The sequence below is a fragment of the Hyaena hyaena genome, unplaced genomic scaffold (assembly GCF_003009895.1).
Source record: "Hyaena hyaena isolate Hyena2069 unplaced genomic scaffold, ASM300989v1 scaffold_152, whole genome shotgun sequence".
Lineage (NCBI taxonomy): Eukaryota > Metazoa > Chordata > Mammalia > Carnivora > Hyaenidae > Hyaena > Hyaena hyaena.
In genome coordinates this window covers 2,867,966-2,889,491 of record NW_024080784.1, presented here as the reverse complement: position 1 = coordinate 2,889,491, position 21,526 = coordinate 2,867,966, and the positions used below count along the sequence as shown (strand labels likewise).

The 21,526-nt window shown below is 36.4% G+C and overlaps 1 protein-coding gene across 1 annotated transcript in view; it reads left to right on the top strand.

The window, feature by feature from the left end:
- The window catches only part of MAGI2 (membrane associated guanylate kinase, WW and PDZ domain containing 2), a 1,134,938-nt gene that overhangs the window by 145,523 nt on the left and 967,889 nt on the right, over window positions 1–21,526 (top strand). Inside the window, exon 2 of the mRNA XM_039239084.1 lies at window positions 16,441–16,557. Within this exon, the coding sequence (XP_039095015.1) occupies window positions 16,441–16,557 (117 nt within the window). The remainder of the gene's footprint in view (window positions 1–16,440; window positions 16,558–21,526) is intronic.

The following is a 21,526-nucleotide window of genomic DNA, read 5'->3' as shown; positions in this document are numbered from 1 at the left end:
AAATTTTTATTTATTTCTAGGAGAGAGAGAGAGACAGCGCGAGCAGGGGAGGGTCAGAGAGAGAGGGAGTCACAGACTGAAACAGGCTCCAGGCTCTGAGCTGGCAGTCAGCACAGAGCCCGACGCGGGGCTCGAACCCACGAACCCGAGATCATGACCTAAGCGAAAGTCGAACGCTTAACGGACTAAGCCACCCAGGCACCCCAACAAATCTCCCAGTTTTAAGCCCTTTGCCTTCCCTCTAAAGTTTGAGGCAGCTCGGAGCGCAGAGTTCCGCCCACGGCTCTTCCAGGATTCAAGCTGCACTGGGAATACCAAGGAACAAAGGAGTGGTGCCCGGGAGCACACAGCCACTCCAGGACCATTTTGCTCGCATGCAGCTGCTCCAGGATGATTTCGCGTGTGGGGATTTGGTGCGCACCGCCCTTCTATGCCCCGAGCGGAGGTTTTCCTGTTTCCCAGTAGCAGGGCCCGTATCTTGAGTAGTTTTGGGCTCTCTTTTTTTCCCCTCTCACTCACCACAGAGGCGGATCACCCAGTCCCTCCAGTCTCCAATCCCTGCCTGATTTTATCTTCCCCAGTTCCCACTCAGGTTAGAAGGCTTTTCAGTGGATTCTGATTCCTTTCTCTCCCAATCTCTTGGGTTCTGTAAGGTTTCCTATGGCTTCAGATCTTTTTTTTCCTTGTGAGCTATGGTAGCGAGTGCAATGCACTGAGCTCCCTACTTCTCTGCCATCTTGCCCCCTTCTCTCAAAAATGCCTAATTTTTCTACATTAAATGTTTAACAGGCCCCATGACTTATTTATATTAAGAACTAGATTAATATCCACGACCATGAAGAGCAATTAGCAAATTTTATAAATTATGCTAACTCATTATATTTCAGTCACAATGGACAATTGGTGGCATTTTGAGGTCAAGTTTTATGTCTTGATTAAAGGTATCTGTATAAAATAATATTTACTGTCTTTTACTTCCTTTTGTAAAATACATACTCAGTTTATTGTATTAATAATAAAAAATCCCAGGGGGAGGGGACAAGATGGCAGAGAAGTAGGGAGCTCCGTACATTGCGCTCACCCCCATGTTTCACATGGAAAAGATCTAAAGCCATAGGAAACCTTACAGAAACCAAGAGATTGGGAGAAAAATGATGCAGAATCCACTGAGAAAGGCTTCTAATGTGAGTGCGAACTGGGGAAGATGAAATTGGGCCAGGATCGGAGACCAGCAAAGAAGTCAAACTTTCACTCTTCACAGATGACATGATACTCTACATAGAAAACCTGACAGACTCCACCAGAAGCCTACTAGAACTGATCCAAGAATTCAGCCAAGTTGCAGGGTACAAAATCAATGTACAGAAATCGGTTGCATTTTTATACACCAACGATGAAGCAACAGAAAGAGAAATCATGAAGCTGATCCCATTCACAATTGCACAAAAAACCATAAAATACCTAGGAATAAACCTAACCAAGATACAAGAGATCTCTTTAATGAAAACTACAGAAAACTTATGAAGGAAGTTGAAGAAGAAACAAAGAAATGGAAAAACATTCCATGCTCATGGATAGGAAGAATGAATATAGTTAAAATGTCATTAGTACCCAAAGCAATCTACACACTCAATGCAATTCCAATCAAAATTGCACCACATACTTCTCAAAACTAGAACAAACTATCCTAGAATTTGTATGGAACCCCAAAAGACCCCGAATAGCGAAAGTAATACTGAAAAATAAAACCAAAACGGGAGGTATCACCATCCCAGACTTTAGCCTCTACTACAGAGCTGTCATCATCAAGACAGTATGGTATTGGCACAAAAACAGACACATAGACCAATGGAACAGAACTGAAAACTCAGAGCTGGACCCAAAGGTATACAGCCAACTAATCTTTGACAAAGCAGGAAAGAATATCCAATGGAAAAAAGACAGCCTCTTTAACAGATGGTGTTGGGAGAACTGGACAGCAACATGCACAAGAATGAAACTAGATCATTTTCTCACACCATACACCAAAATAAACTCAAAATGGATAAAGGACCTGAACGTGAGAAGGAAACTCTCCACACCCTAGAGGAGAAAGCAGGAAACAACCTCCTTGACCTCCACCGCAGCAACTTCTTACTTGACACATCCCCCAAAGCAAGGGAATCAAGAGCAAAAATAAACGATTGGGACCTCATCAAGATTAAAAGCTTCTGCACGGCAAAGGAAACAACCCACAAAACTGATAGGCAACCAACGGAGTGGGAAAAGATAGTTGCAAATGACATATCAGATAAAGGGTTAATATCCAAAATCTATAAGGAACTCACCAAACTCCACACTGGAGAAACAAATAACCCAGTGGAGAAATGGGCAGAAGATATGAACGGACACTTTTCCAAAGAGGACATCCAGGTGGCCAACAGACACATGAAACGATGCTTAGCATCCCTCCTCATCAGGGAAATACAACTCAAAACGACACTGAGATACCACCTCACGCCAGTCAGAGTGGCTAAAATGAGCAAATCAGAGAACTCTAGATGCTGGCGAGGATGTGGAGAAACGGGCACCCTCCTGCACTGTTGGTGGGAATGTAAACTGGTACAGCCCCTCTGGAAAACAGTGTGGAGGTTCCTCAAAAAATTCACAATAGAACTCACCTATGACCCAGCAATAGCCCTGCTAGGAATTTACCCAAGGGATATAGAAATGCTGATGCACAGGGGCACATGGACCCCAATGTTCATAGCAGCACTCTCAACAATAGCCAAAACATGGAAAGAGCCTAAGTGTCCATCAACGGACGAATGGGTTAAGATGATGTGGTTTTTCTATACGATGCAATACTACATGGCAATGAGAAAGAATGAAATCTGTCCATGTGTAGCAACATGGATGGACCTTGAGGGTGTTATGCTGAGTGAAATAAGTCAGGCAGAGAAGGACAAATATCATATGTTTGCACATATAGGCAGATTGGGAGGAACTTAACGGAGGACCATGGTGGAGAAGAAGGAGGGAAATGGTGAGGGAAAGGGAGAGAGGCAAACCATGAGAGACTCTTGAATGCTGAGAACAAACTAAGGACTCATGGGTGTGGGGGGGGGAGGGGGGAGTTGGGCATGGAGGAGGGCACTTGTGGACTTGTGGGGGTGAGTACCAGTTGTTATATGGAAACCAACTTGACAATAAACTATCTGTAAAAAAATAAAAAATAAAAAATAAAAAAATAATAGGTAAAAAATAAAAACAAAACAAAATTTAAAAAAGAAAAAGAAAAATTAGGCATTTTTGAAACATAATGGGATCTTATTATTGTCTTGATCTATTACTGGTTCATATCTTTCCACAAGTGCTTTTTATTTGCATCCATTTTTTCTATCAGTGAATGAATATTCACCTACTAGGTGTCAAACTCTGCTTTCTCGTGGAACTTACATTCTAATAACCTCTAAACAAATAGGCAAATTCATAATGTAACTTTGATAGTGGTAACTGCTGTGCAGACATGTAGAGAAGGAGAACCGTGAATGATGACAGTGGGGTTGGGGGAGATAAGCAAGGTTAGGCAGGCTGAGGAGTAATATTTGAGCAGAGATATGAACCAAGTGAAACAGGGAAAGGGAAGGTACTGAAACATGATGATTTAAGAATGAGGCACTATTTGTTGCAGCTCCTTGGTGATTTGTATCATGCTTATAAAGAACATGATTGCTATCTCTAACTCTTAGCATGCTGATAAGGTGATAGTTGTTTAGAAAGAATGGGAGTGATTTATTGAGATTCCGTTTCTGAGAGCCACTTGTGAAGGTAATCAGTGATAAGTTCCATATCAGTATTCCAGGCTTTTGCAGTTTTATCATGGACTGTGACAACATATTTGCATACAAATTATCCCTCAGTGTTGTATATAAGTAATCCAAGTCATATAAATTGAAAAGCATCATCCTAAAATAGATTTGAGGAAACTTTATTTTCAAAGAGAATTCTGGGATTTTTGTTCTAATTTCCTCACTATTGATTTTAAGTGAAACATAAGGTCAGTTGTTTGAAAGGGATATGCCATAATACCACTCACATCATCAGTATAGTAGATTTTGTCTCCTTTTACTTCCTTTTTTGTTCATTCATCCAGCATGGTCAGCCAAGTTGACACAACCTTAAAAAAAAAAAAAATAGTACCTCCTTGTCTCAACAATCTAATCTCTGACAGGTTTGCCATCATTTTCTCAGTCACTCCGCTGGAAATCTTGCTGAAATCTTTGATTCTTCTTGGCCAAATCCAAATCTATTTCGGTCACCAAATTCTGTCCACTCATGTTTTGTTTTCTGAAGAATTAAGCTTAGCGTTTTGCATGTAAGGCTAGAGTCTGAACTTAAAGCAGAACTTTAGGGCTTTCGTTGGGCCTAGTGTCATGGAGAGTGTGACACACTTCTCTCAGCAGGAGAGGCTCATCCTCAAAGATGGGGAGCCGCGTGTGTTGTAAGCAAAATAACCAGCTAATTCTGATAGATTTTCTTTGGAGACATGCTCTCTTGGGCATACACTCTTCTTTTCCCTGCTAGTTGCTTATTTCTAGTATAGCAGAGATACTGCGTGGCACAGCAGCAAGATCTAAGTAAATGTTGCAGCTCTGCTGTGTGATTAGTCAAGTCAATTAATCTCTGAAATGCTTTAATCAAATTTTGTAAATTAAAATGCTTCTCTTTTTACTATTTACAGTTCTTATGTTGGGCAAATGCAGTGGTAAACACTAAAAATCTTTGAAATAAATCATATTCTACACACAGAAAGGGGTATCACATTATTGTAATTAATATTGAGTGCATGAAACTTCAAATAATCTAATTTTACTACTCTAGATTTCATATTCTTTATTTTAAACTAAAGAATTTGAATTAAAAATCAGTCCTCAAATGATATCCTCTCTCATTGCAAAATAGAATTGCCTAGTTTGAAGCTAGAATCAAGAATATAATAACATTTCAGGTCAAATATAATGATAGCTACAAAATCAACAAAGATTGCACACTGGAGAAGGTCTTTACTTAAAATGGTGTTTTCTGTCAAATAAAACCTATATAAATATAAGCACATGACTTTGGCTCAGATCATAATCTCATGGTTCATGGGTTTGAGCCCTGCATCAGGCTGTGCTCTGACACTGAGCCTGCTTGGTATTCTGTCTCTCTCCCTCAGTCTTTGCCCCTCCCCAACTCCCACACATGCATGCTCTCTCTTGATGCCAAAATAAATAAATAAACTTACCAAAAAAAAATGCCTTTGGTTAATTGCATGTTCTTTCCCATTGTTGGCTCATTCTTCCCTATAACTCTATAGGCAGTACAGCCCCAGATGTCTAAAAATGAATTTTTAGGAAATTTTAATTGATAGCCTTTAGGTACAGATAATTGAATTTGCTAATCTATAGCACTGTGTCTGGCAAGTGTATAAATAGCCCCTGAAACTCTAGTTAGAGAAAGTAATTTTGTAATTCAGTGAAAGTCCATTATAATACAACTCACTTTCAGGGTCCTGGACTATACTTCTTGCTTGATTCATATACTTTCAGCCACTTGGGGGCACAGTAGTGTTGGTAACAGGCATGGTTTTCTCTTCCAGCTTCCAGGGGTTGAGAGTTATTTTCCTCCCTCTTCCTTTTCCACTGCAATCTCAGAATACCACTTGGGTTCAGTATCTCAAAACCCATGCTTCTCACTCCTCTTCTGAGTCAGATCAGGGCCTTGGCTTTCAGTGATGAAAGTAGTAACAACCTAGGGGGACAAGAATGATAAAATCTTCCCTCTCCTTCCATTCTCATAGCCCTCAGTGGCTTATTTTCTTCCTCCTTATTGTCCATTCACTTGTGCTTCCCTAACACACATATCTGTGCATACAAGCACGCAAACACACAAACTGTTCCTTGAATGACATATGTAACTGAAGTAGGTGAGTTTATGTTTCTTTTGCAATCTGAAACTACCTTCCAGGCTTTATAACCCTCAATTTTCCACTATTATTCACTACCCTTGTCTTTCCTACATGGTCTATACTATGTTTATAATACATTATAATACATACTACATATGCAATCCTTATCTATCAGACAGAGAGGGGAGTAGGTAGATAAAATGAATAGGAGCTTACAAGGTTTATGGGGGAAAGCATTTCAGATATTTTCATAATTTTATGAGTAATAAAGTATTTTTAAGAATCAAAATGATTTTGTGTTTGCTTCTAAAATAGTAAATAAAAAAAGAGATCACAGGTCATTTTTTAGTGAAATCAAACCAAATGAATGATGGCAAAACAAATTGAGTCAGGCAGGACCTCAGAATACACTGTGGGCTGAGTACCTCCAAAGAAAAAGAGAGTTTGGGCTGAGCACGGCTGTGAGGAAATACATGAGCAGGATGCTTTTGGTTCCATAACCATTTACACAAGGACATATGGAATTATCCTCCCAATAGGCTGCCCCTCTTCTACCTACTCCTAACCCATCCTTGTCCTGAGGAATCTTTGACAAGAATCCCCACCAAGGTCTTGGAGCGTGGAGTGTTCCATTCTAACTCCCCTTGAAAGAAGTGTTTTGAATTTTTAGAACCTGTCAGCCTAACTTGGAACTGTAGCCATTATCCCCTTACCCCCACCTCAGCATTGTTTATACATGGCAGTTGTAGCAATTATTTGTTTCCAACATACCATAGAAAATGTGTTTTAGGTGCCTAATTAATTAAAAAGACTTAGAGATGGGCCAAGGACATAATTATAATATGCTACATTATTTCTGTAGGAAAAAAAAATGTTCTGCATTTCAAATAAACTTTTGGAACACATTCCTCATTATTCGAAGTCAGCCATGTAGCAGTTCAAATCATGTGTCTGGAATTCTTATAACTTCATTCATTGTAGTCTGTCATGGCACCATCTATATAGAGGATATATTAGTCTGTTCTTTGAAACTAGTTTTGTAAGGGAAATTCTTTGTATTGCCATTGTAAAATGGGCTCATTAAAAAAGCTGTGGTTTTTTAAGTCACTTTGGGGAACATAGTCTATGTCATCACACATTTCAGCATGAAGACATTTGGAATGGGTTGTTTATTGCATCAGGTCATCTGATGGTTTAAATTGCAGCAGGCTAGCAAGAAAATCAAAGGGAATTTGAGGCTTGATCTTGTTTTATCATTCTCAAAATACAAAATAATGTCAGATGTTTATAAATTTATTCTTGATAATACTTATCAATTTTACCGACAAGTATCACCTCTTAAAAAAAAAACAATTTTTCAGTTAGTTGACTTGAGGATAATAGCTTGCTAATATAAAATGAAGTAAGCTTGAATATTCATTTCTCAAATATTCATATGTTCGCTTTTAATTTTATAAGTGAATATGTTTCAGGCATACCTAGCATGAGGAATTTATTTTATGCTTTTAAAAAATTAATGTGGATAAATGCCTGTATTTAAAAAAATATTTTGATATTTTTATCACTGCATGTTAAAAAATTTATACTTAAACTCTGGAAAATAGTTTAAATGTCAGTAAACCAAGACTCCAAGTGAAAAAACAAAACAAAATAAAACAAAAACAAACAAAACTTGACCTGGTGAATTATTTAGATATTTTGGACAATAGTTCCTTTCTCTGACCTTAGTCAGTTTACATAGAAAACTTAGAGCATTGACATTTATAAATCTTTAATTAAAAATCTCAAATCAATTCATAACTATCCCACTAGATTATTTTCTCCCTTTAGACTTAACATTGGTATAATCTCTGATTAAAAAAAAAAAAGATTAAATTTAGTCAGATTACTTTTTGAACATATATCTTTTTTCTTTTATTATTTTGAATTTGTTGTGACATCCTGCTTTTTACAAACAGCATTTAATGTTTAAGAGTTAGATGAGCCAAAGAAATTAATAGAAAATACCCTATTCCTGCACTGAATTAGCCATCTTGAAATATTATAGAAAATTTAGAGACACTTGAGTTTATTTTCATCTATGTGCCCATTCTTTACCTTTCTCAATTGTAAAATTTGGGGTAATGCATATACAGCACTTATCACAATGCCAGGCATACAGAAAGTGTTCATTTCTTCTTCTTCTCTATGGGAACCTATAATCATAACTATAAGAACAACTCTAACATTTACTTTGAGACCAAGGCCAACAATGAAAAATGAAACTCAATAATAATATCCTATCTGTACAGTAGTAGGGGGAAGGAAATGATAAAAAGCCATTTTCAATAGAGCTGGAGAATATTATAAACCACTTACATTTTTCTCTGTCATTTTCTCTGAAACAGCAATTATTCTCTGTAGTTTTGAATCTCCTAATGATCTGCAACTGCTTAATGTATTTAGTTGACTCTTTTATTTTTGCATTTCTTATACAGAATATGTGATACTACTAAAAGTTTGAGGGAAAACAACACACAAAGATATTAAAACATGATAAAAAGGGACTGACTATACTCTCTAATATTATGAGTAAAATATAGAAATGATACAAATTTCCATATACCTAAATGTTTCCAGCTATGGACAAGTAATTAACCAGATTAATTCATCTACAGTGAGTTACCATGGGTCTTATATGTGTACTCCTGTTTAAAATAGGCAAAGGGGAATTATTGGGGAAAGAACACTTTTACTGGCTCACAATTTATAGAATGGCCAGTATATATGAAATGCATCCAGTACTCCAGCCGCCTGAAAATGAGATGGGCCTCTAGATCATCAGAAACTATAGATACAATTTTCCACCTAAAAAGGGGTTGGAGCCTGCTCTAGGAGACTGAATTAGATATGTCTGTCACCTATTTTGTGGCTGTGGATTCTAAAAGAATCAATCAACTTTCCTGTGATTTATTTCTCCATTTTTGAGGTAAGGCAAGCAGAAACAATTTTTTTAAAAAGGAACATAACAACATAGCCTTATAATGCTTTCCTACTGTCTATTCCTCAACTTCCCCACCATCCAATAAATTAGATAAAATAAATGTGCAATTACTCAAGGGGCATATTTTAAGAGATATGGATAAATCTTTCTCTGAGACTGCTCTGGTTGGTTATTTTACTATTTATTTGAGAAAGACAATATATGAAATAAATTATCTGCTGATGATCTTAGCTTCCTGGACAATTCATAAAATTAAAAAAAAAACAGTATCCTAGAGAGATTATCCATGGCTGCATTTCTTATGGGATATGGGTAACTTGTGATCTATAATTATAAATACTTGATGAAATTAACTTACTTGATTACAGGGGAAAAACATCCTCAAACTCTAAAATGCACTTAGTAAACACTTTATGTGGAAGCATAGAATTTAGATCTAGTAGAGACCCTATTTGGTTCTACACATATTATTATGGACTAAATGTTCCCTCCAAAAGTCATATGTTGAAATTCTAACCTCCAATCTTATGATATTAGAAAGTGGGACCTTTAGAAGTTATTAGGTTGTAAGGGTGGAACTCTCATTAATCAGATAAGTACCTTTACAAGAAACATCAGAGAGGTGATTTCTCTCTCAGCCATGTGAGGATACAAGAAAAAGATGGCCCTTTGCAGACTAGGAAGCATGCCCTCACCAGACACCCAGTCTGCTAGCTTCTTGATCTTGGACTTAGCATCCAGAACTGTAAGTAAAAAACAAAACAAAACAAAACAAAACAAAACAAAACAAAACAAAAACAAAAACAAACAAACAAACAAAAAACCCTGCTGTTTAAGCCACTCAGTGTAATAGTATTCTGTTATAGCAGCCCAAAATGATAAGACACCCATCTTTTACAAGTGAGAAAAATGAGACCAGAAGTGAAAGACAACTCCATGAATAAGTGTTGGTGCACTACAGTATTGGTGATCTGTTTATTCAGGAAACATTACAGGGCCTTGTATATGAAGAAGGCACTACTTTAGAGATTGAAGTGAGGAAAGGGGAGAAGATATATGACGACTAGCGAATTCCCTGTCCTGGAGAGCTTACAGTTTACTATACAACATAATGTAGACTATCATTGTATGGCCTATTAGAATATGCAAAGTGCCTAAGAAAGGTGGCCTGATATAGTTCAAAGAAGTTCAAAGAAGGAAGAAGACCAAACGATCACAAGGAAGGATAATTTTAAACTGAAGGGTGGATGAGAATTCCATGGGTATTATTGGGTAATATCAATACGAAAGGATTTTATCCATACACTTTCTTTAATTACAAACAACGAAGGGAAACTAACAAAGCTGGCTAGAAAAATACAAGAAATGGACAGTTCTGTGTGTCCAGAAAGCAAAAATGATGGGTGCCACTTTCAGGGTGCCACTTTCAGGATGAATGTGCTCTGCATTCATGTTCTTGAGTCACTCCATTTATAAGGTGAACTCCTGGAAGAGAAACTTCAGTTGGCTAAGCAAGACACACATGCAGATTGACTAAACTTCTAACCACATTTAAACAGAATGAGAGAGATTTGGCCACTTGGAAAAAAGAAATCAAGGTGCCATTTCCAAATAAAGCACAAAGATGAGTACAAATATAAAGCACAAACACAAAAATCAAATGCCAACTTCAGCATCTTGTAGAGGATAAATGGGGAAAACAAAAACAAAACAAAACTAACAAACAAACAAAACCCCTAGGGTAAAGAAAAGGAAGCATAGGATGAATATATGACATCAGAATGAGCCAGACATTGGCTTGTTGGTCATCTTCACCTTCTTCTTTCTATGCAACCTGCACCATCCCAATCAGTAAATTATTCTTCTCAATGTACATTTAGTTCATAAGGTGCAAGCTGACTTCAGAAGCATTTGACCCAAGGGAAAAGAAAGCTTGAGCTAATAGCTACCACAAATGAAGGATGGAACTATACCTGTCACATACTAGCAATCAGACCCTTGGCATAAACATTACAGAGCCTGATGTATTTCTCCCTCAACCTTAGATGAGTGACCGGCGTTAGCTACAAGGCTGCAATTAACAGTTTGTCTTAAGGAAAATGCCAAGGACTTTCTGTACACTTGAGCCAAGCAGTGTCTTCTTCCATGGCTTCCTCAGTCTAGGCATTCAAGTAGTAAAAGGGGCAAAGCAGTTCTACTGGGCACCTTTCTGAAAACTTGGAAACCACAGAGATGCACACTGTGTTCAAGTGGTAATGATTAGAGTTTTCTTTCCCAAAATCCGTAGGAGTTTCTCCCTGATGCTTCTCCCAGCCCCCTTTTCTTCTTTACTCCAAGCCCAGTGTCAGATAATTTGTGAGAGCTCCACTTTCTTTATTTGCAATAGAAATGAAGAGTTTTAATCACATTCTGTCTTAAGAGTTCTTCATAAGTTAACCTTTGATGTCACACTGAAAAGCTGGTTTGAGGCCATGTTGAGAAAGGACTTGATTGCTTTGGAGTAAGAAGTTTGGTCTTCAGGGGAGCCTCTCATGGTTCAGTTGGTTAAGCATCCAACTTTGGCTCAGGTCATGATCTCACTGTCCATGAGTTTGAGGCACATGTCAACCTCTGTATGGAGAGCTTGGAGGCTGGAGCCTGCTTCTGATTCTCTGTCTCCCTCTCTCTCTCCCCCTACTCTGCTCACATTCTGTCTCTTTCTCCTTCAAAAATAAATATTAAAAATTTTTTTAAAAGAAGCTTGGTCTTCAGACTATAGGTTATGAAACTTAAGTACATCTTCATTAGCAGAATCATCAGCTTCTAATGCTTCCCAGATCTCTTACTGACAAATATGTGATTTGAGAAGGTATTATATCTTTTAACTTGTTTTATTTTGTAAAATAAATGTAAAAAAATTCACAGTTAAGTGAAGTAATTCAAAAAAATTTTAAGTATAATGTAAGATAGAGCCACTGAGTTTTCAAAAAGTATAGTGGCTAAGGCATTGACAGTGGCAGTGCTCTGCTTAACAGAATGATTGATGTAGGCATCTTCGAAGCCAGCAAATCTAGGTATCACTAGCAAATGACAAAACAGAAACTCCACAGGAAAAGATAACAATACAACCAAACTTAAAACTATGGCAAATAATGTAGCAGATTATTAATTTGTTTTAATAATAGGTAACATTTACTGAATACTTATTGGCGTAATTCTTTGAAATGTTAACCCTAGAAGAGAAAGCAGGAAAAAAACCTCTTTAACCTCAATCGCAGCAATTTCTTACTTGACACATCCCCAAAGCCAAGGAAATCAAGAGCAAAAATGAACTACTGGGACCTCATCAAGGTAAAATCTTCTGCACGCAAAGGAAACAATCCATAGAACTAATAGGCAACTGATGGGATGGGAAAAGATAGTTGCAAATGACATATCAGACAAAGGGCTAGTATCCAAAATCTATAAGGAAATCACCAAACTCCACACCCAAAAAAACAAATAATCCAGTGAGGAAATGGGCAGAAGACATGGACAGACATCATTTCTCCAAAGAGGACCTCCAGATGACCAACAGACACATGAAATGATTCTCAGCGTCCCTCCTTGTCAGGGAAATACAGATAAAAACCACACTGAGATACCACCTCACACCAGTCAGAGTGGCTAAAATGAACAAATCAGGAGACTCTAGACGCTGGTGAGGATGTGGAGAAATGGGCACCCTCCTACACTCTTGGTGGGAATGTAAGCTGGTGCAACCTCTCTGGAAAACAGTATGGAGGTTCCTCAAAAAAATTAACAATAGAACTCCCCTATGACCCAGCAATAACACTGCTAGGAATTTACCCAAGGAATACAGGAGTGCTGATGCATAGGGGCACATGTACCCCAATGTTCATAGCAGCACTCTCAACAATAGCTAAAACATGGAAAGAGCCTAAGTGTCCAACTGGATCAAGAAGATATGGTATATTTATACAATGGAATACTACATGGCAACGAGAAAGAATGAAATCTGGCCATGTGTAGCAATGTGGATGGAATTTGAGGGTGTTATGCTGAGCAAAATAAGTCAGGCAGAGAAGGACAGATACCATATGTTTGTACATATAAGTGGATTAGGAGGAAGCTAACGGAGGACTGTGAGGGAGAAGAAGGGGAAAAATAGTGGGGGAGAGGGAGGGAGGCAAACCATGAGAGACTCTTGAATGCTGAGAACAAACTGAGGGCTGATCGGGGTAGGGGAGAGGGGAAGGGGGATGATGGGCATGGGGGAGGGCACTTGCTGGGATGAGTACTGGGTGTTATATGTAAACCAACTTGACAATAAACTATTTAAAAAAAAGTAAAATGTTAACTTAGATATGTGAAATCAGGTAGTCTTGAGACCCAAGAGCTATTTTTCAGCTCAGCTATTGCCTACTCCTGTTGCTTAATTCTTCTCTAATATACATATATATTAAGTAGTATATTAAATACATGTATATCTAGAATGTCTATACCTACACATGCATCAGTTGATCATGTAGAGTTACAAATAACAGAAAACCATAGTAGTTTTAGAATATATGCTTTTTCTCAAATAACAAGAAATCTTAAGCTTTGTAGTTGCTGATATTATTTTAGCTGCTCATTGATGCTATCAGGGATCCAGGTTGTTTCTAACTTCTACTCCAATACCCTTAGCATGTTGGATTTCTCCCTTGTTCATGTCATATCCCTTTGTAGTCAGAATATGGCTGCTTCATCTCAGAGAGCTAATCTAGTTCAGTGAATAAAGAAATACTCTCCTTCTATGTTAGGTCTCAATGGCCAGAACATAGCTGCTGGAAACTGAAAGGGCTGTTTGGGAAGTAAGGAACTAGATTGTATGACTATTTCAGACCACTGTGATCTCCTTCCTAAAACTGAGCATATTTGGGCCTGAAACTAAGTCAACATTCTTAATTTAAAAAAAAAAAAAAAGGAAAGAATACTGGGTAAGCAAGTAGCAGAAGTTCCCATAATCAGGATAAATAATTTTTTTTTTACTTGAAACATATGGTGATATATTATGGAGAATAATGAAATATTTGTGAAATGTGAGGCAAGAGAAGTCTTTCCAAAATAATTGTCATCATTTATGACTTTCATTTTAATTGGTGGAAGAATTTTATATTAATTCTCAGAAGCTTCAGCAGATCTCTCCTTGGGAGGAAAAGTCACTGAATGAATAGACCACTTTTTGTTGTTCTTTTCTTATGAAAGTTAATTTTTTGAGAGGGCAAGTGTAGCATATTTGTAGTAGAAAAATGGTTTAAACTGATAATTTATTTTGGGGGAAAAGAACCATCCTGGACTACAAAATGTGAGCTTATCCATGTAACATTAGGTGAATGATTCTAGTTCACTTTAATGGACAGACTACATCTGTTGTTCTATAGTTAGTATTTTCTCTGGCTGCCAGAAAGCATCTCATCACTTGGCATGTCCCACATATTCGACAGAAAGAAAAAGAGAAGAAAGCTGGAGTGCAGTTGCTGAAGGACCTGTATACTCTGAACTCTGCAGAAATGACAGCTGAGAACAGGCAGGCATGGTGCTGGCTCTGTGGCTGTAATGAACTAGCAGCAAGGGTAGGCATGATCTGTTAACCAGAAAATACCAAGGGAGAAAAACAAAATTGTAGGCTCTCTGATAATTAACTACTTCAGAGGGATGTCAGGAAGTCCAAGACATAGGGAAATGCAGGATGTTTGGAGGTATACATAATAGTGTGGCGGTAGTTTCAAGTGACTTTCATATCTGGCTGTTTTGCTTCTTTGACCAAGGAAATTGTTTTGAATTTGGAAAATTATATGTACAAGCATTTTGGATGTAGTATTTATGCGCACTCAATAAGCAATATGTTCACCTTGGATATCATTTATTTTCTGCTTTCGTATTATATTGGGTGGAAAAAATAGACTGAAATTATTTGGTCAAATATATGAGAAAGTGTTTGGAGAGTAAAAATTTTGATAGTTCAGTTAACAATATTATTTCTAATGACATCTTACTGAGGCTGTGCCAGTTGGTTAGACGGCGACTGAAACAATGGATTCAGAAACTTGAGCAATGTTGTGATAGGTAGTTTGCAAATACACTAACTACTGTTTGTGTAAAAAGTGTTTGTGTTGCATATGTGTACAGCCACATAATGCTAATTTACATGGTCATGGTGGTGCAAATAGATTGATGAATTGTAATTTAGGGATTCAAAAGGACTTGAAGAGAATATGATTTATGTGACTCTTACAGATTTCCTATTCTATCTTTAATTTTTTTTTGTCCTGGCTCAATTTTCTAATATGCTTGAAAAGATAACCATTTCAGGAATGACTATTTAAGTTTTATAGGTATTTTGATTTATAATTTATTCCTTTAAATATAAGAATGAGAAGGGCCATAGATACATCTTCATAATTTTGCATATTTATCTTTAAATATGAAATTAGTCTTTGGTAGATCCACAGAGTACATTTTCTTGCCTAGAGCTCAGTTTATTTTTCATTAGATTATAATGACAAATAGGTTTAAAAGTATTTCTGGAATAAAAAAATAATAATAAAACAATTACAATAATAAAAGAAAAATTACCTAAAACTTTTCAAACTTTGTCCCAAGTTAAAAACAGCTGACCAAAGAAAATTACTTTGAGGAGCACCCGCCTGGGTGGCTCAGTCAGTTACGTGTCCGACTATTGGTTTTGGCTCAGGTCATGAGCTCATGGTTCATGAGATTGAGCCCCATGAGTCATGAGATTGAGCCCCATGGTTCATGAGATTGAGCGCTGCTGGTGAGGAGCCTACTTGGGATCTTCTCCCTCTCTGCCCCTCCTGTGTGCTCTCTCCCTCTCTTTCTCAAAATGAATAAATAAACTTTAAAAAATTAAACACATTAACTCACACACACACACACACACACACACTCACACACTTTTAAAAAAAGAAAATTACTTTATTATATAAAGGGAATGAAGCATTAATATTTATGTAGGTTTTATTCTTTTAGCTTTTCAAATTACTTATCTAAGTCCATAGTGACTTTGAATAACTTAAAAAATCTTCTCAAACCTTGAAGCCATACTGAGAGAAATAAAACAGTCACTAAAGGGCAAATATTATATGGTACACTTATATCGTATACCTAGAGCAGTCAAATTCACGGAGATAGAAAGTAGACTGGTGCCTGCCAGAAGCTAGGGGGAAAGGGACAATGGAGGCAGAGGTTGGGTGTCTTTTTTGTCAATGATGCATTGATATATACTATGACATTTCACTATTAGTTCAGGAGTAACACATAACTTTTGCCATAATAAAGACCTCATTCTAAATGAAAAATAATTTAAAGAATGCATTGTAAAATATTGAGCACAGACCTGACAATTATCTCAGTAAATCTTAACTTTTATTATTAAGGAGGCAAATGTTTAAATGGGTTCACAGATATATTTAAGACAGAAACAAATGACATACTTAAAATATTTTCGAAAGTTCTTCATTAAGAAACTTTATCATTCTAGGAGGAATTGTTGATAAGGATCTTCGTCACTACCTCAACTTACGATTTCAGAAGGGTTCTGTGGACCACGAACTTCAGCAAATCATTCGTGACAACCTCTACCTCCGCACGGTGCCGTGTGAGTACAACAGGCAACATTATTATCTTTCTATGTTAAAAGATAAATGTTCACCTACGTATCCATTATTTAAAAAGAAAAGTTACATTGCACTGATTTTTTATGGCAGACATTGGGACAAAATTGATTTGAGATGTGGATTGTTTTTTGAGACATGGGATTTTTAAATGCAAAAGCTTATAACTACCATTGTGTGGTTTATGATGATGTAGCCAGAAGAGACTTGCAGCTGTCAAACTACAAAGCCTGTCTTACTTCTTAAATTAGTATTGATAAATATGAACTCTAGTGCAGGATGTTGATGATTTAGAATGAATCATGTTTGAGATAGAACTATACACTGGGAGACAGGAGAATGCAAATTATATTTATCAGCTGAAACAGCTATTTTGTAAATAGAATCTACATAGTAACTCTCAACCTCATCTCTGGTTTGCAGCAGAGAAGCTTCACAAGTGAAAAGGAAGTTGTGCATTGAAAAGTAAAGCTAAATGTTATGCAAGTCTTGGAAAGTGAAAATGTTGAGTGTTGGGTACAAATATCTCATATGCAACCTATAGAAATGCACAAAACAACAATCTCTCATTATGAGCAGGTGCTAGTTCAAAAGAGGGGACCCAAATGATAAAATTCACACATCAGGTTTTTAGTACCTGTTTCAGTTTATTAAGAATCTTGTATTAACTGTAGGACAATTCAAGGACTTTTCAAGTCAGATCCTAGATCCTGGGTAGATATCAAAATCCGTTTCCTTCAAGTTCCATGATCCTCAGAGACTTTTCAGTCTTTCCAGAAACTCTCTGGGTGTTGTGTGTATTTCTTTTGTTTTAGTGCTGCTCTGAATGTTAATAAACTCAAAGCTATGGGCTCTGGAAAGTTGACATTAAAGAAAGAGAAACTTGGCTAGGATAAATAAATCAAACAAAAAATTATATGTATATTGGTGGTGTATTGAACTTCCAGAACTATGTAGGAGGCATAGATCATGGATGATTATACTGAACTGTTGAAAACACACAGAGAAATGAAATGGATAATTCAGCACCCAACCCTTTTCACCTATGCATATTTTAGGAGGGGTAGACTTTTGCCATTGTTAACATTGAACGAATGTTCATCAAAATAAAAATGCCAGGGCACCACTATCACATATTCTTAAATGAGAATCCTTACTGATTGACATCTTGTCATTCCCAATGCTACCCCTGTCAGTTTGTGTTAGTGAAGAGAATAGACTTTTGGGCTTTTGCTTTGAAACTAGAAGTTGAGAAAAGTGCATTCTTAAAGTTGTAAGTTTGACATTAGAGTGATGGCCAGAGAAGATGGATTAAAGTAAGTGACTGAACTATTTATAAGGTAACGGGTGGACGCATTTTCAAAGCTGGGATGTTGTCAGTGCAGCCATGTGCATTTATCTTTTGTGACATGAAAGAAAGGAGATCTAAAATACTGAATAAAGAATCTGGGCACTTTATTATGTTTAAAAGCTGAGGGAAATAGATAAGAGGCTGACATTCAGAAATACTTGTAGTCCTTGGTACTGTGATGACATAAATAAGAAGTCTTAATTAAATATGTAGATAATAGGGGTAAATTTTACATTAGTTAATTAACTTCTTAAATAAGCTATCTCTCTTTAGAGTACAGAGGAAATACTATGAAGGAAAAATAAATATAAGGGTAAAATAACTAGGCTTATATGAGTAAACATAAAGAGTTTCATGATGTGATTTCACTACAAGGTCAGAAATTCAATTAGAAGTCCTTGAATAGCTCCTATAAAGGAGATGATTAGAAATTCAATGAATCTGAATATTATAATCAAACAATTATTCTTTAAATTTGTAGCCACCACTCCTAATAGCCAATTCCAGTAATACCATTCATTAAGGATGCTCTTAACTTGGCATAAAAGTGAAAAAACATCTAAGATAGTGATGAGACTGATTTATATTATCTCTAATCACTTTTATACTGATGTATTGGACCTAGACAATCCACCATCTTCACTCAGTATTATCTTTTAATAAAATGTTCAGGCACATTCAGAGAATATGCAGTAAAAATGTGCCAGTCATATAAAAAATCCTGGCTTTGGAAATTTACATGTGTGTCCAGCATATGTCCTGGTCTTGAGTATACTGGAGTGGCATTTGTTACATATTTTCTTGGGTCAAAAAATTCTCATTTGTTTTCATATACCCAGCACCATAAAAGAAATAGATGTCACTGAAGAGCATGTCACTGCTCTTAAAAATGCATACATTAATAAGTATGCCTCTTGTGTAATCTATAAATGGTATCAACAATAGTTCCTGGATAACTCCGTGAAAGAACAAATTGTAGTCCATTGTAACTATGTGAAGGTGGCTTAACTGTTTTTACAAGGCAGGGCCCAGCTGAGTAATTCTGCTTGCTACCTCCACATTACTCCACTACCAGTAACTATGACTGGAAGGAAAGGAACAGTCTTGGAGCTTGATTTCCTTGGTGCCTAGTGAATAACAAGGTTCTTCTGGGATGAGAGCTCCAGAGATACCCTCCCCTTACAAATCCCCATACACCCACCCAAATTCATTTGTGGCCAACTTGGCTCCTGTACCCCTCTCTGGAAGGGAATATGGGCCCAGCCGCTGCTTGATTTCCAAGGTAAGTGAGAGTAGGAGGTGGTTAGTCTAGCTCTGTACTGGACCTTAACTATAGATCATCTAAAATCTCATCGGTCTGTTCCCTACCCCGTAAAGCTGACTGCATTTAGGCTTTTCAATTGTTTGCTCTGAGATTTGTATCTCAGAGCCTGATTTCAAATATGTTTTTTGAAGTTGTGTCCTTGGAAGGCAGGACTTGGTCACAGAGACAGAATTGTTGGGCATACAGTGAACACAAGCATACATGCTTGTCCATATGCACACAGAAGCTCCTTTGAGATAAGTTCATCCTTCTTTGAAATTGAATCAGGGAGAAAAGATCCTTCAAAACTAACTCTTGACATTTTCTCTAAAACAAGCCAGTCACATGATTTGCATCCATTAAAGATCTCAATTTGTACCTAAATATGTGTCTTTTCATTGCTAGTTGCATAATTTATCGGGGTGTGGATAAAGGTCTTAAGAGGATTCTGATGTCCTAAAATGAAAGTTGATTTTTAAAAAAATAAATGCTGTAGTTGAATCTGTCTACTATGAGATTTTAGGCTGTATAAGATTTTTATGTAAAGGAACTTCAAGAGAGATGAGTAAATAATCATGAGACAAAACTTGTAATCTGGAATGTGATAAAGACTAACCAAGAAAAATGTATAAAGCTGAAGAACTTGGATGAGTTCAGAATATCCATCAAATGGGATTTCAATTACTTTAATAGTATAAAAAATACAATTTTAGAAACACTAAGTTAGCAGCATCTATTTAGGTATTAGACAGGATTGTTTCATTGTAGCATGTTAAGTGTACAAAGTTAAGCAGCATGGCTTATTCTTCAGATAATATAGGTTCAAACCTATATGACGGAATCTGATGGAATTAGTACAGAAAAAACATTGGATTAATTTTCAAACGTTTAAAAGGCAAAATGGAGTTTATTTTTGTGTTAATATTCTACTGTGCATAAAAATTGCATATAGTTAAATCTTGAGTCTAATCAACCATGGTTAAATTGACTATGCTTCCTAGCCATGAGAGAAAAAAAAAAAAATAACCATTTCCCTCTATTGATGAAACTCTGGTCTTCTCTATCCCGTATTTACAAGAGATGCAAATTAATTTTCAAGGCAGTTATGAGCACAGATATAACTTTTTTATCCCATTAAGCCAGATGCCATGAGGAGAACTTCAATGGCCAATTTTAAAAGTTTCAAAATAAAATGGAAGGTAGTTAAAATTAAACTTCTCTCTCAATTTCATACATTGTCATTTGGTGAGATGGTTTTATTGGGAAGTATTTTAAATTTACTTGAAGCCAAAAGAAATACCAGCATATACTAAGTAAAAGACAAAAATCAAAAAATCCCACAGGTCTAAAACTATTCCATAAAAAGTGAATAAAATGAAAAACATAGATTTAAGTTATGAAAGAAATTACTTTTATGGAAGAGCTGATTGAGGTGTAACTCACAATGATGTTTTTACACATTTAAGCACTTTAAGTTAGTACAAACGAAATCATGTTAAAAAGAAGCAGTATCAAAAATAAAATTCCAAGATTACTTATATATGTGGTTAAAATTTTCTGTAATGTTAAATTACCTTTCATGGCAAAGCAAATAAAAGTAGGCTACTTGAAAGTTATGAGAACTGTTTCCCTTTAAGAAAGCAGTTACCAACATACCAAAAGGTGTAACTATGCAAGGGGTCAATATCCCTTTCCCCTAATGATATAGGACTATCGTTAGGGCTATAGTAGAGAAGCTGGTGATTGCATATGTGTTAAAAAGTCTGAAATTTTAAAAAAAATCCTGAAATTGGGACATAACTTTCTATATACTCCATGGGGAAAAATAACTTTAATTCTTAAGCACACCTCAGTACTTTTAAAGCTTATAAATTTTTAAAATATTCAACAAGACGATATGTTTTTGTGGGCATGAAAGAATCTTTCTAATTATTTGTAATTTTCATCATGAAGGCATAGTTCTAAGTATTTGCTAAGAAGGGATGGTGACATCAACCTGTGGGTTATATTACTAAAATAATAAAAAAATATTCCATCGACTTGAAATTTTGTGAGTTGAAGGTGATCAAGAACATAATTAAGTACTTCAAATATCTTTAAGCAGTATAGACTCATGGACTATAATGGTAGGTTGAATTATAAGTGGACATGTAGGCATAGAACTAGAGATATCAGATCCAACTAAATTTTAAACCAACATATTGCAGCCAAAATATATTATATATCTATTTCAACCTTAGCCTTATTACTTCAAATTAAGAATCACCAATTTAGAAGCTCCTTTTAATGTTGCTTTTAG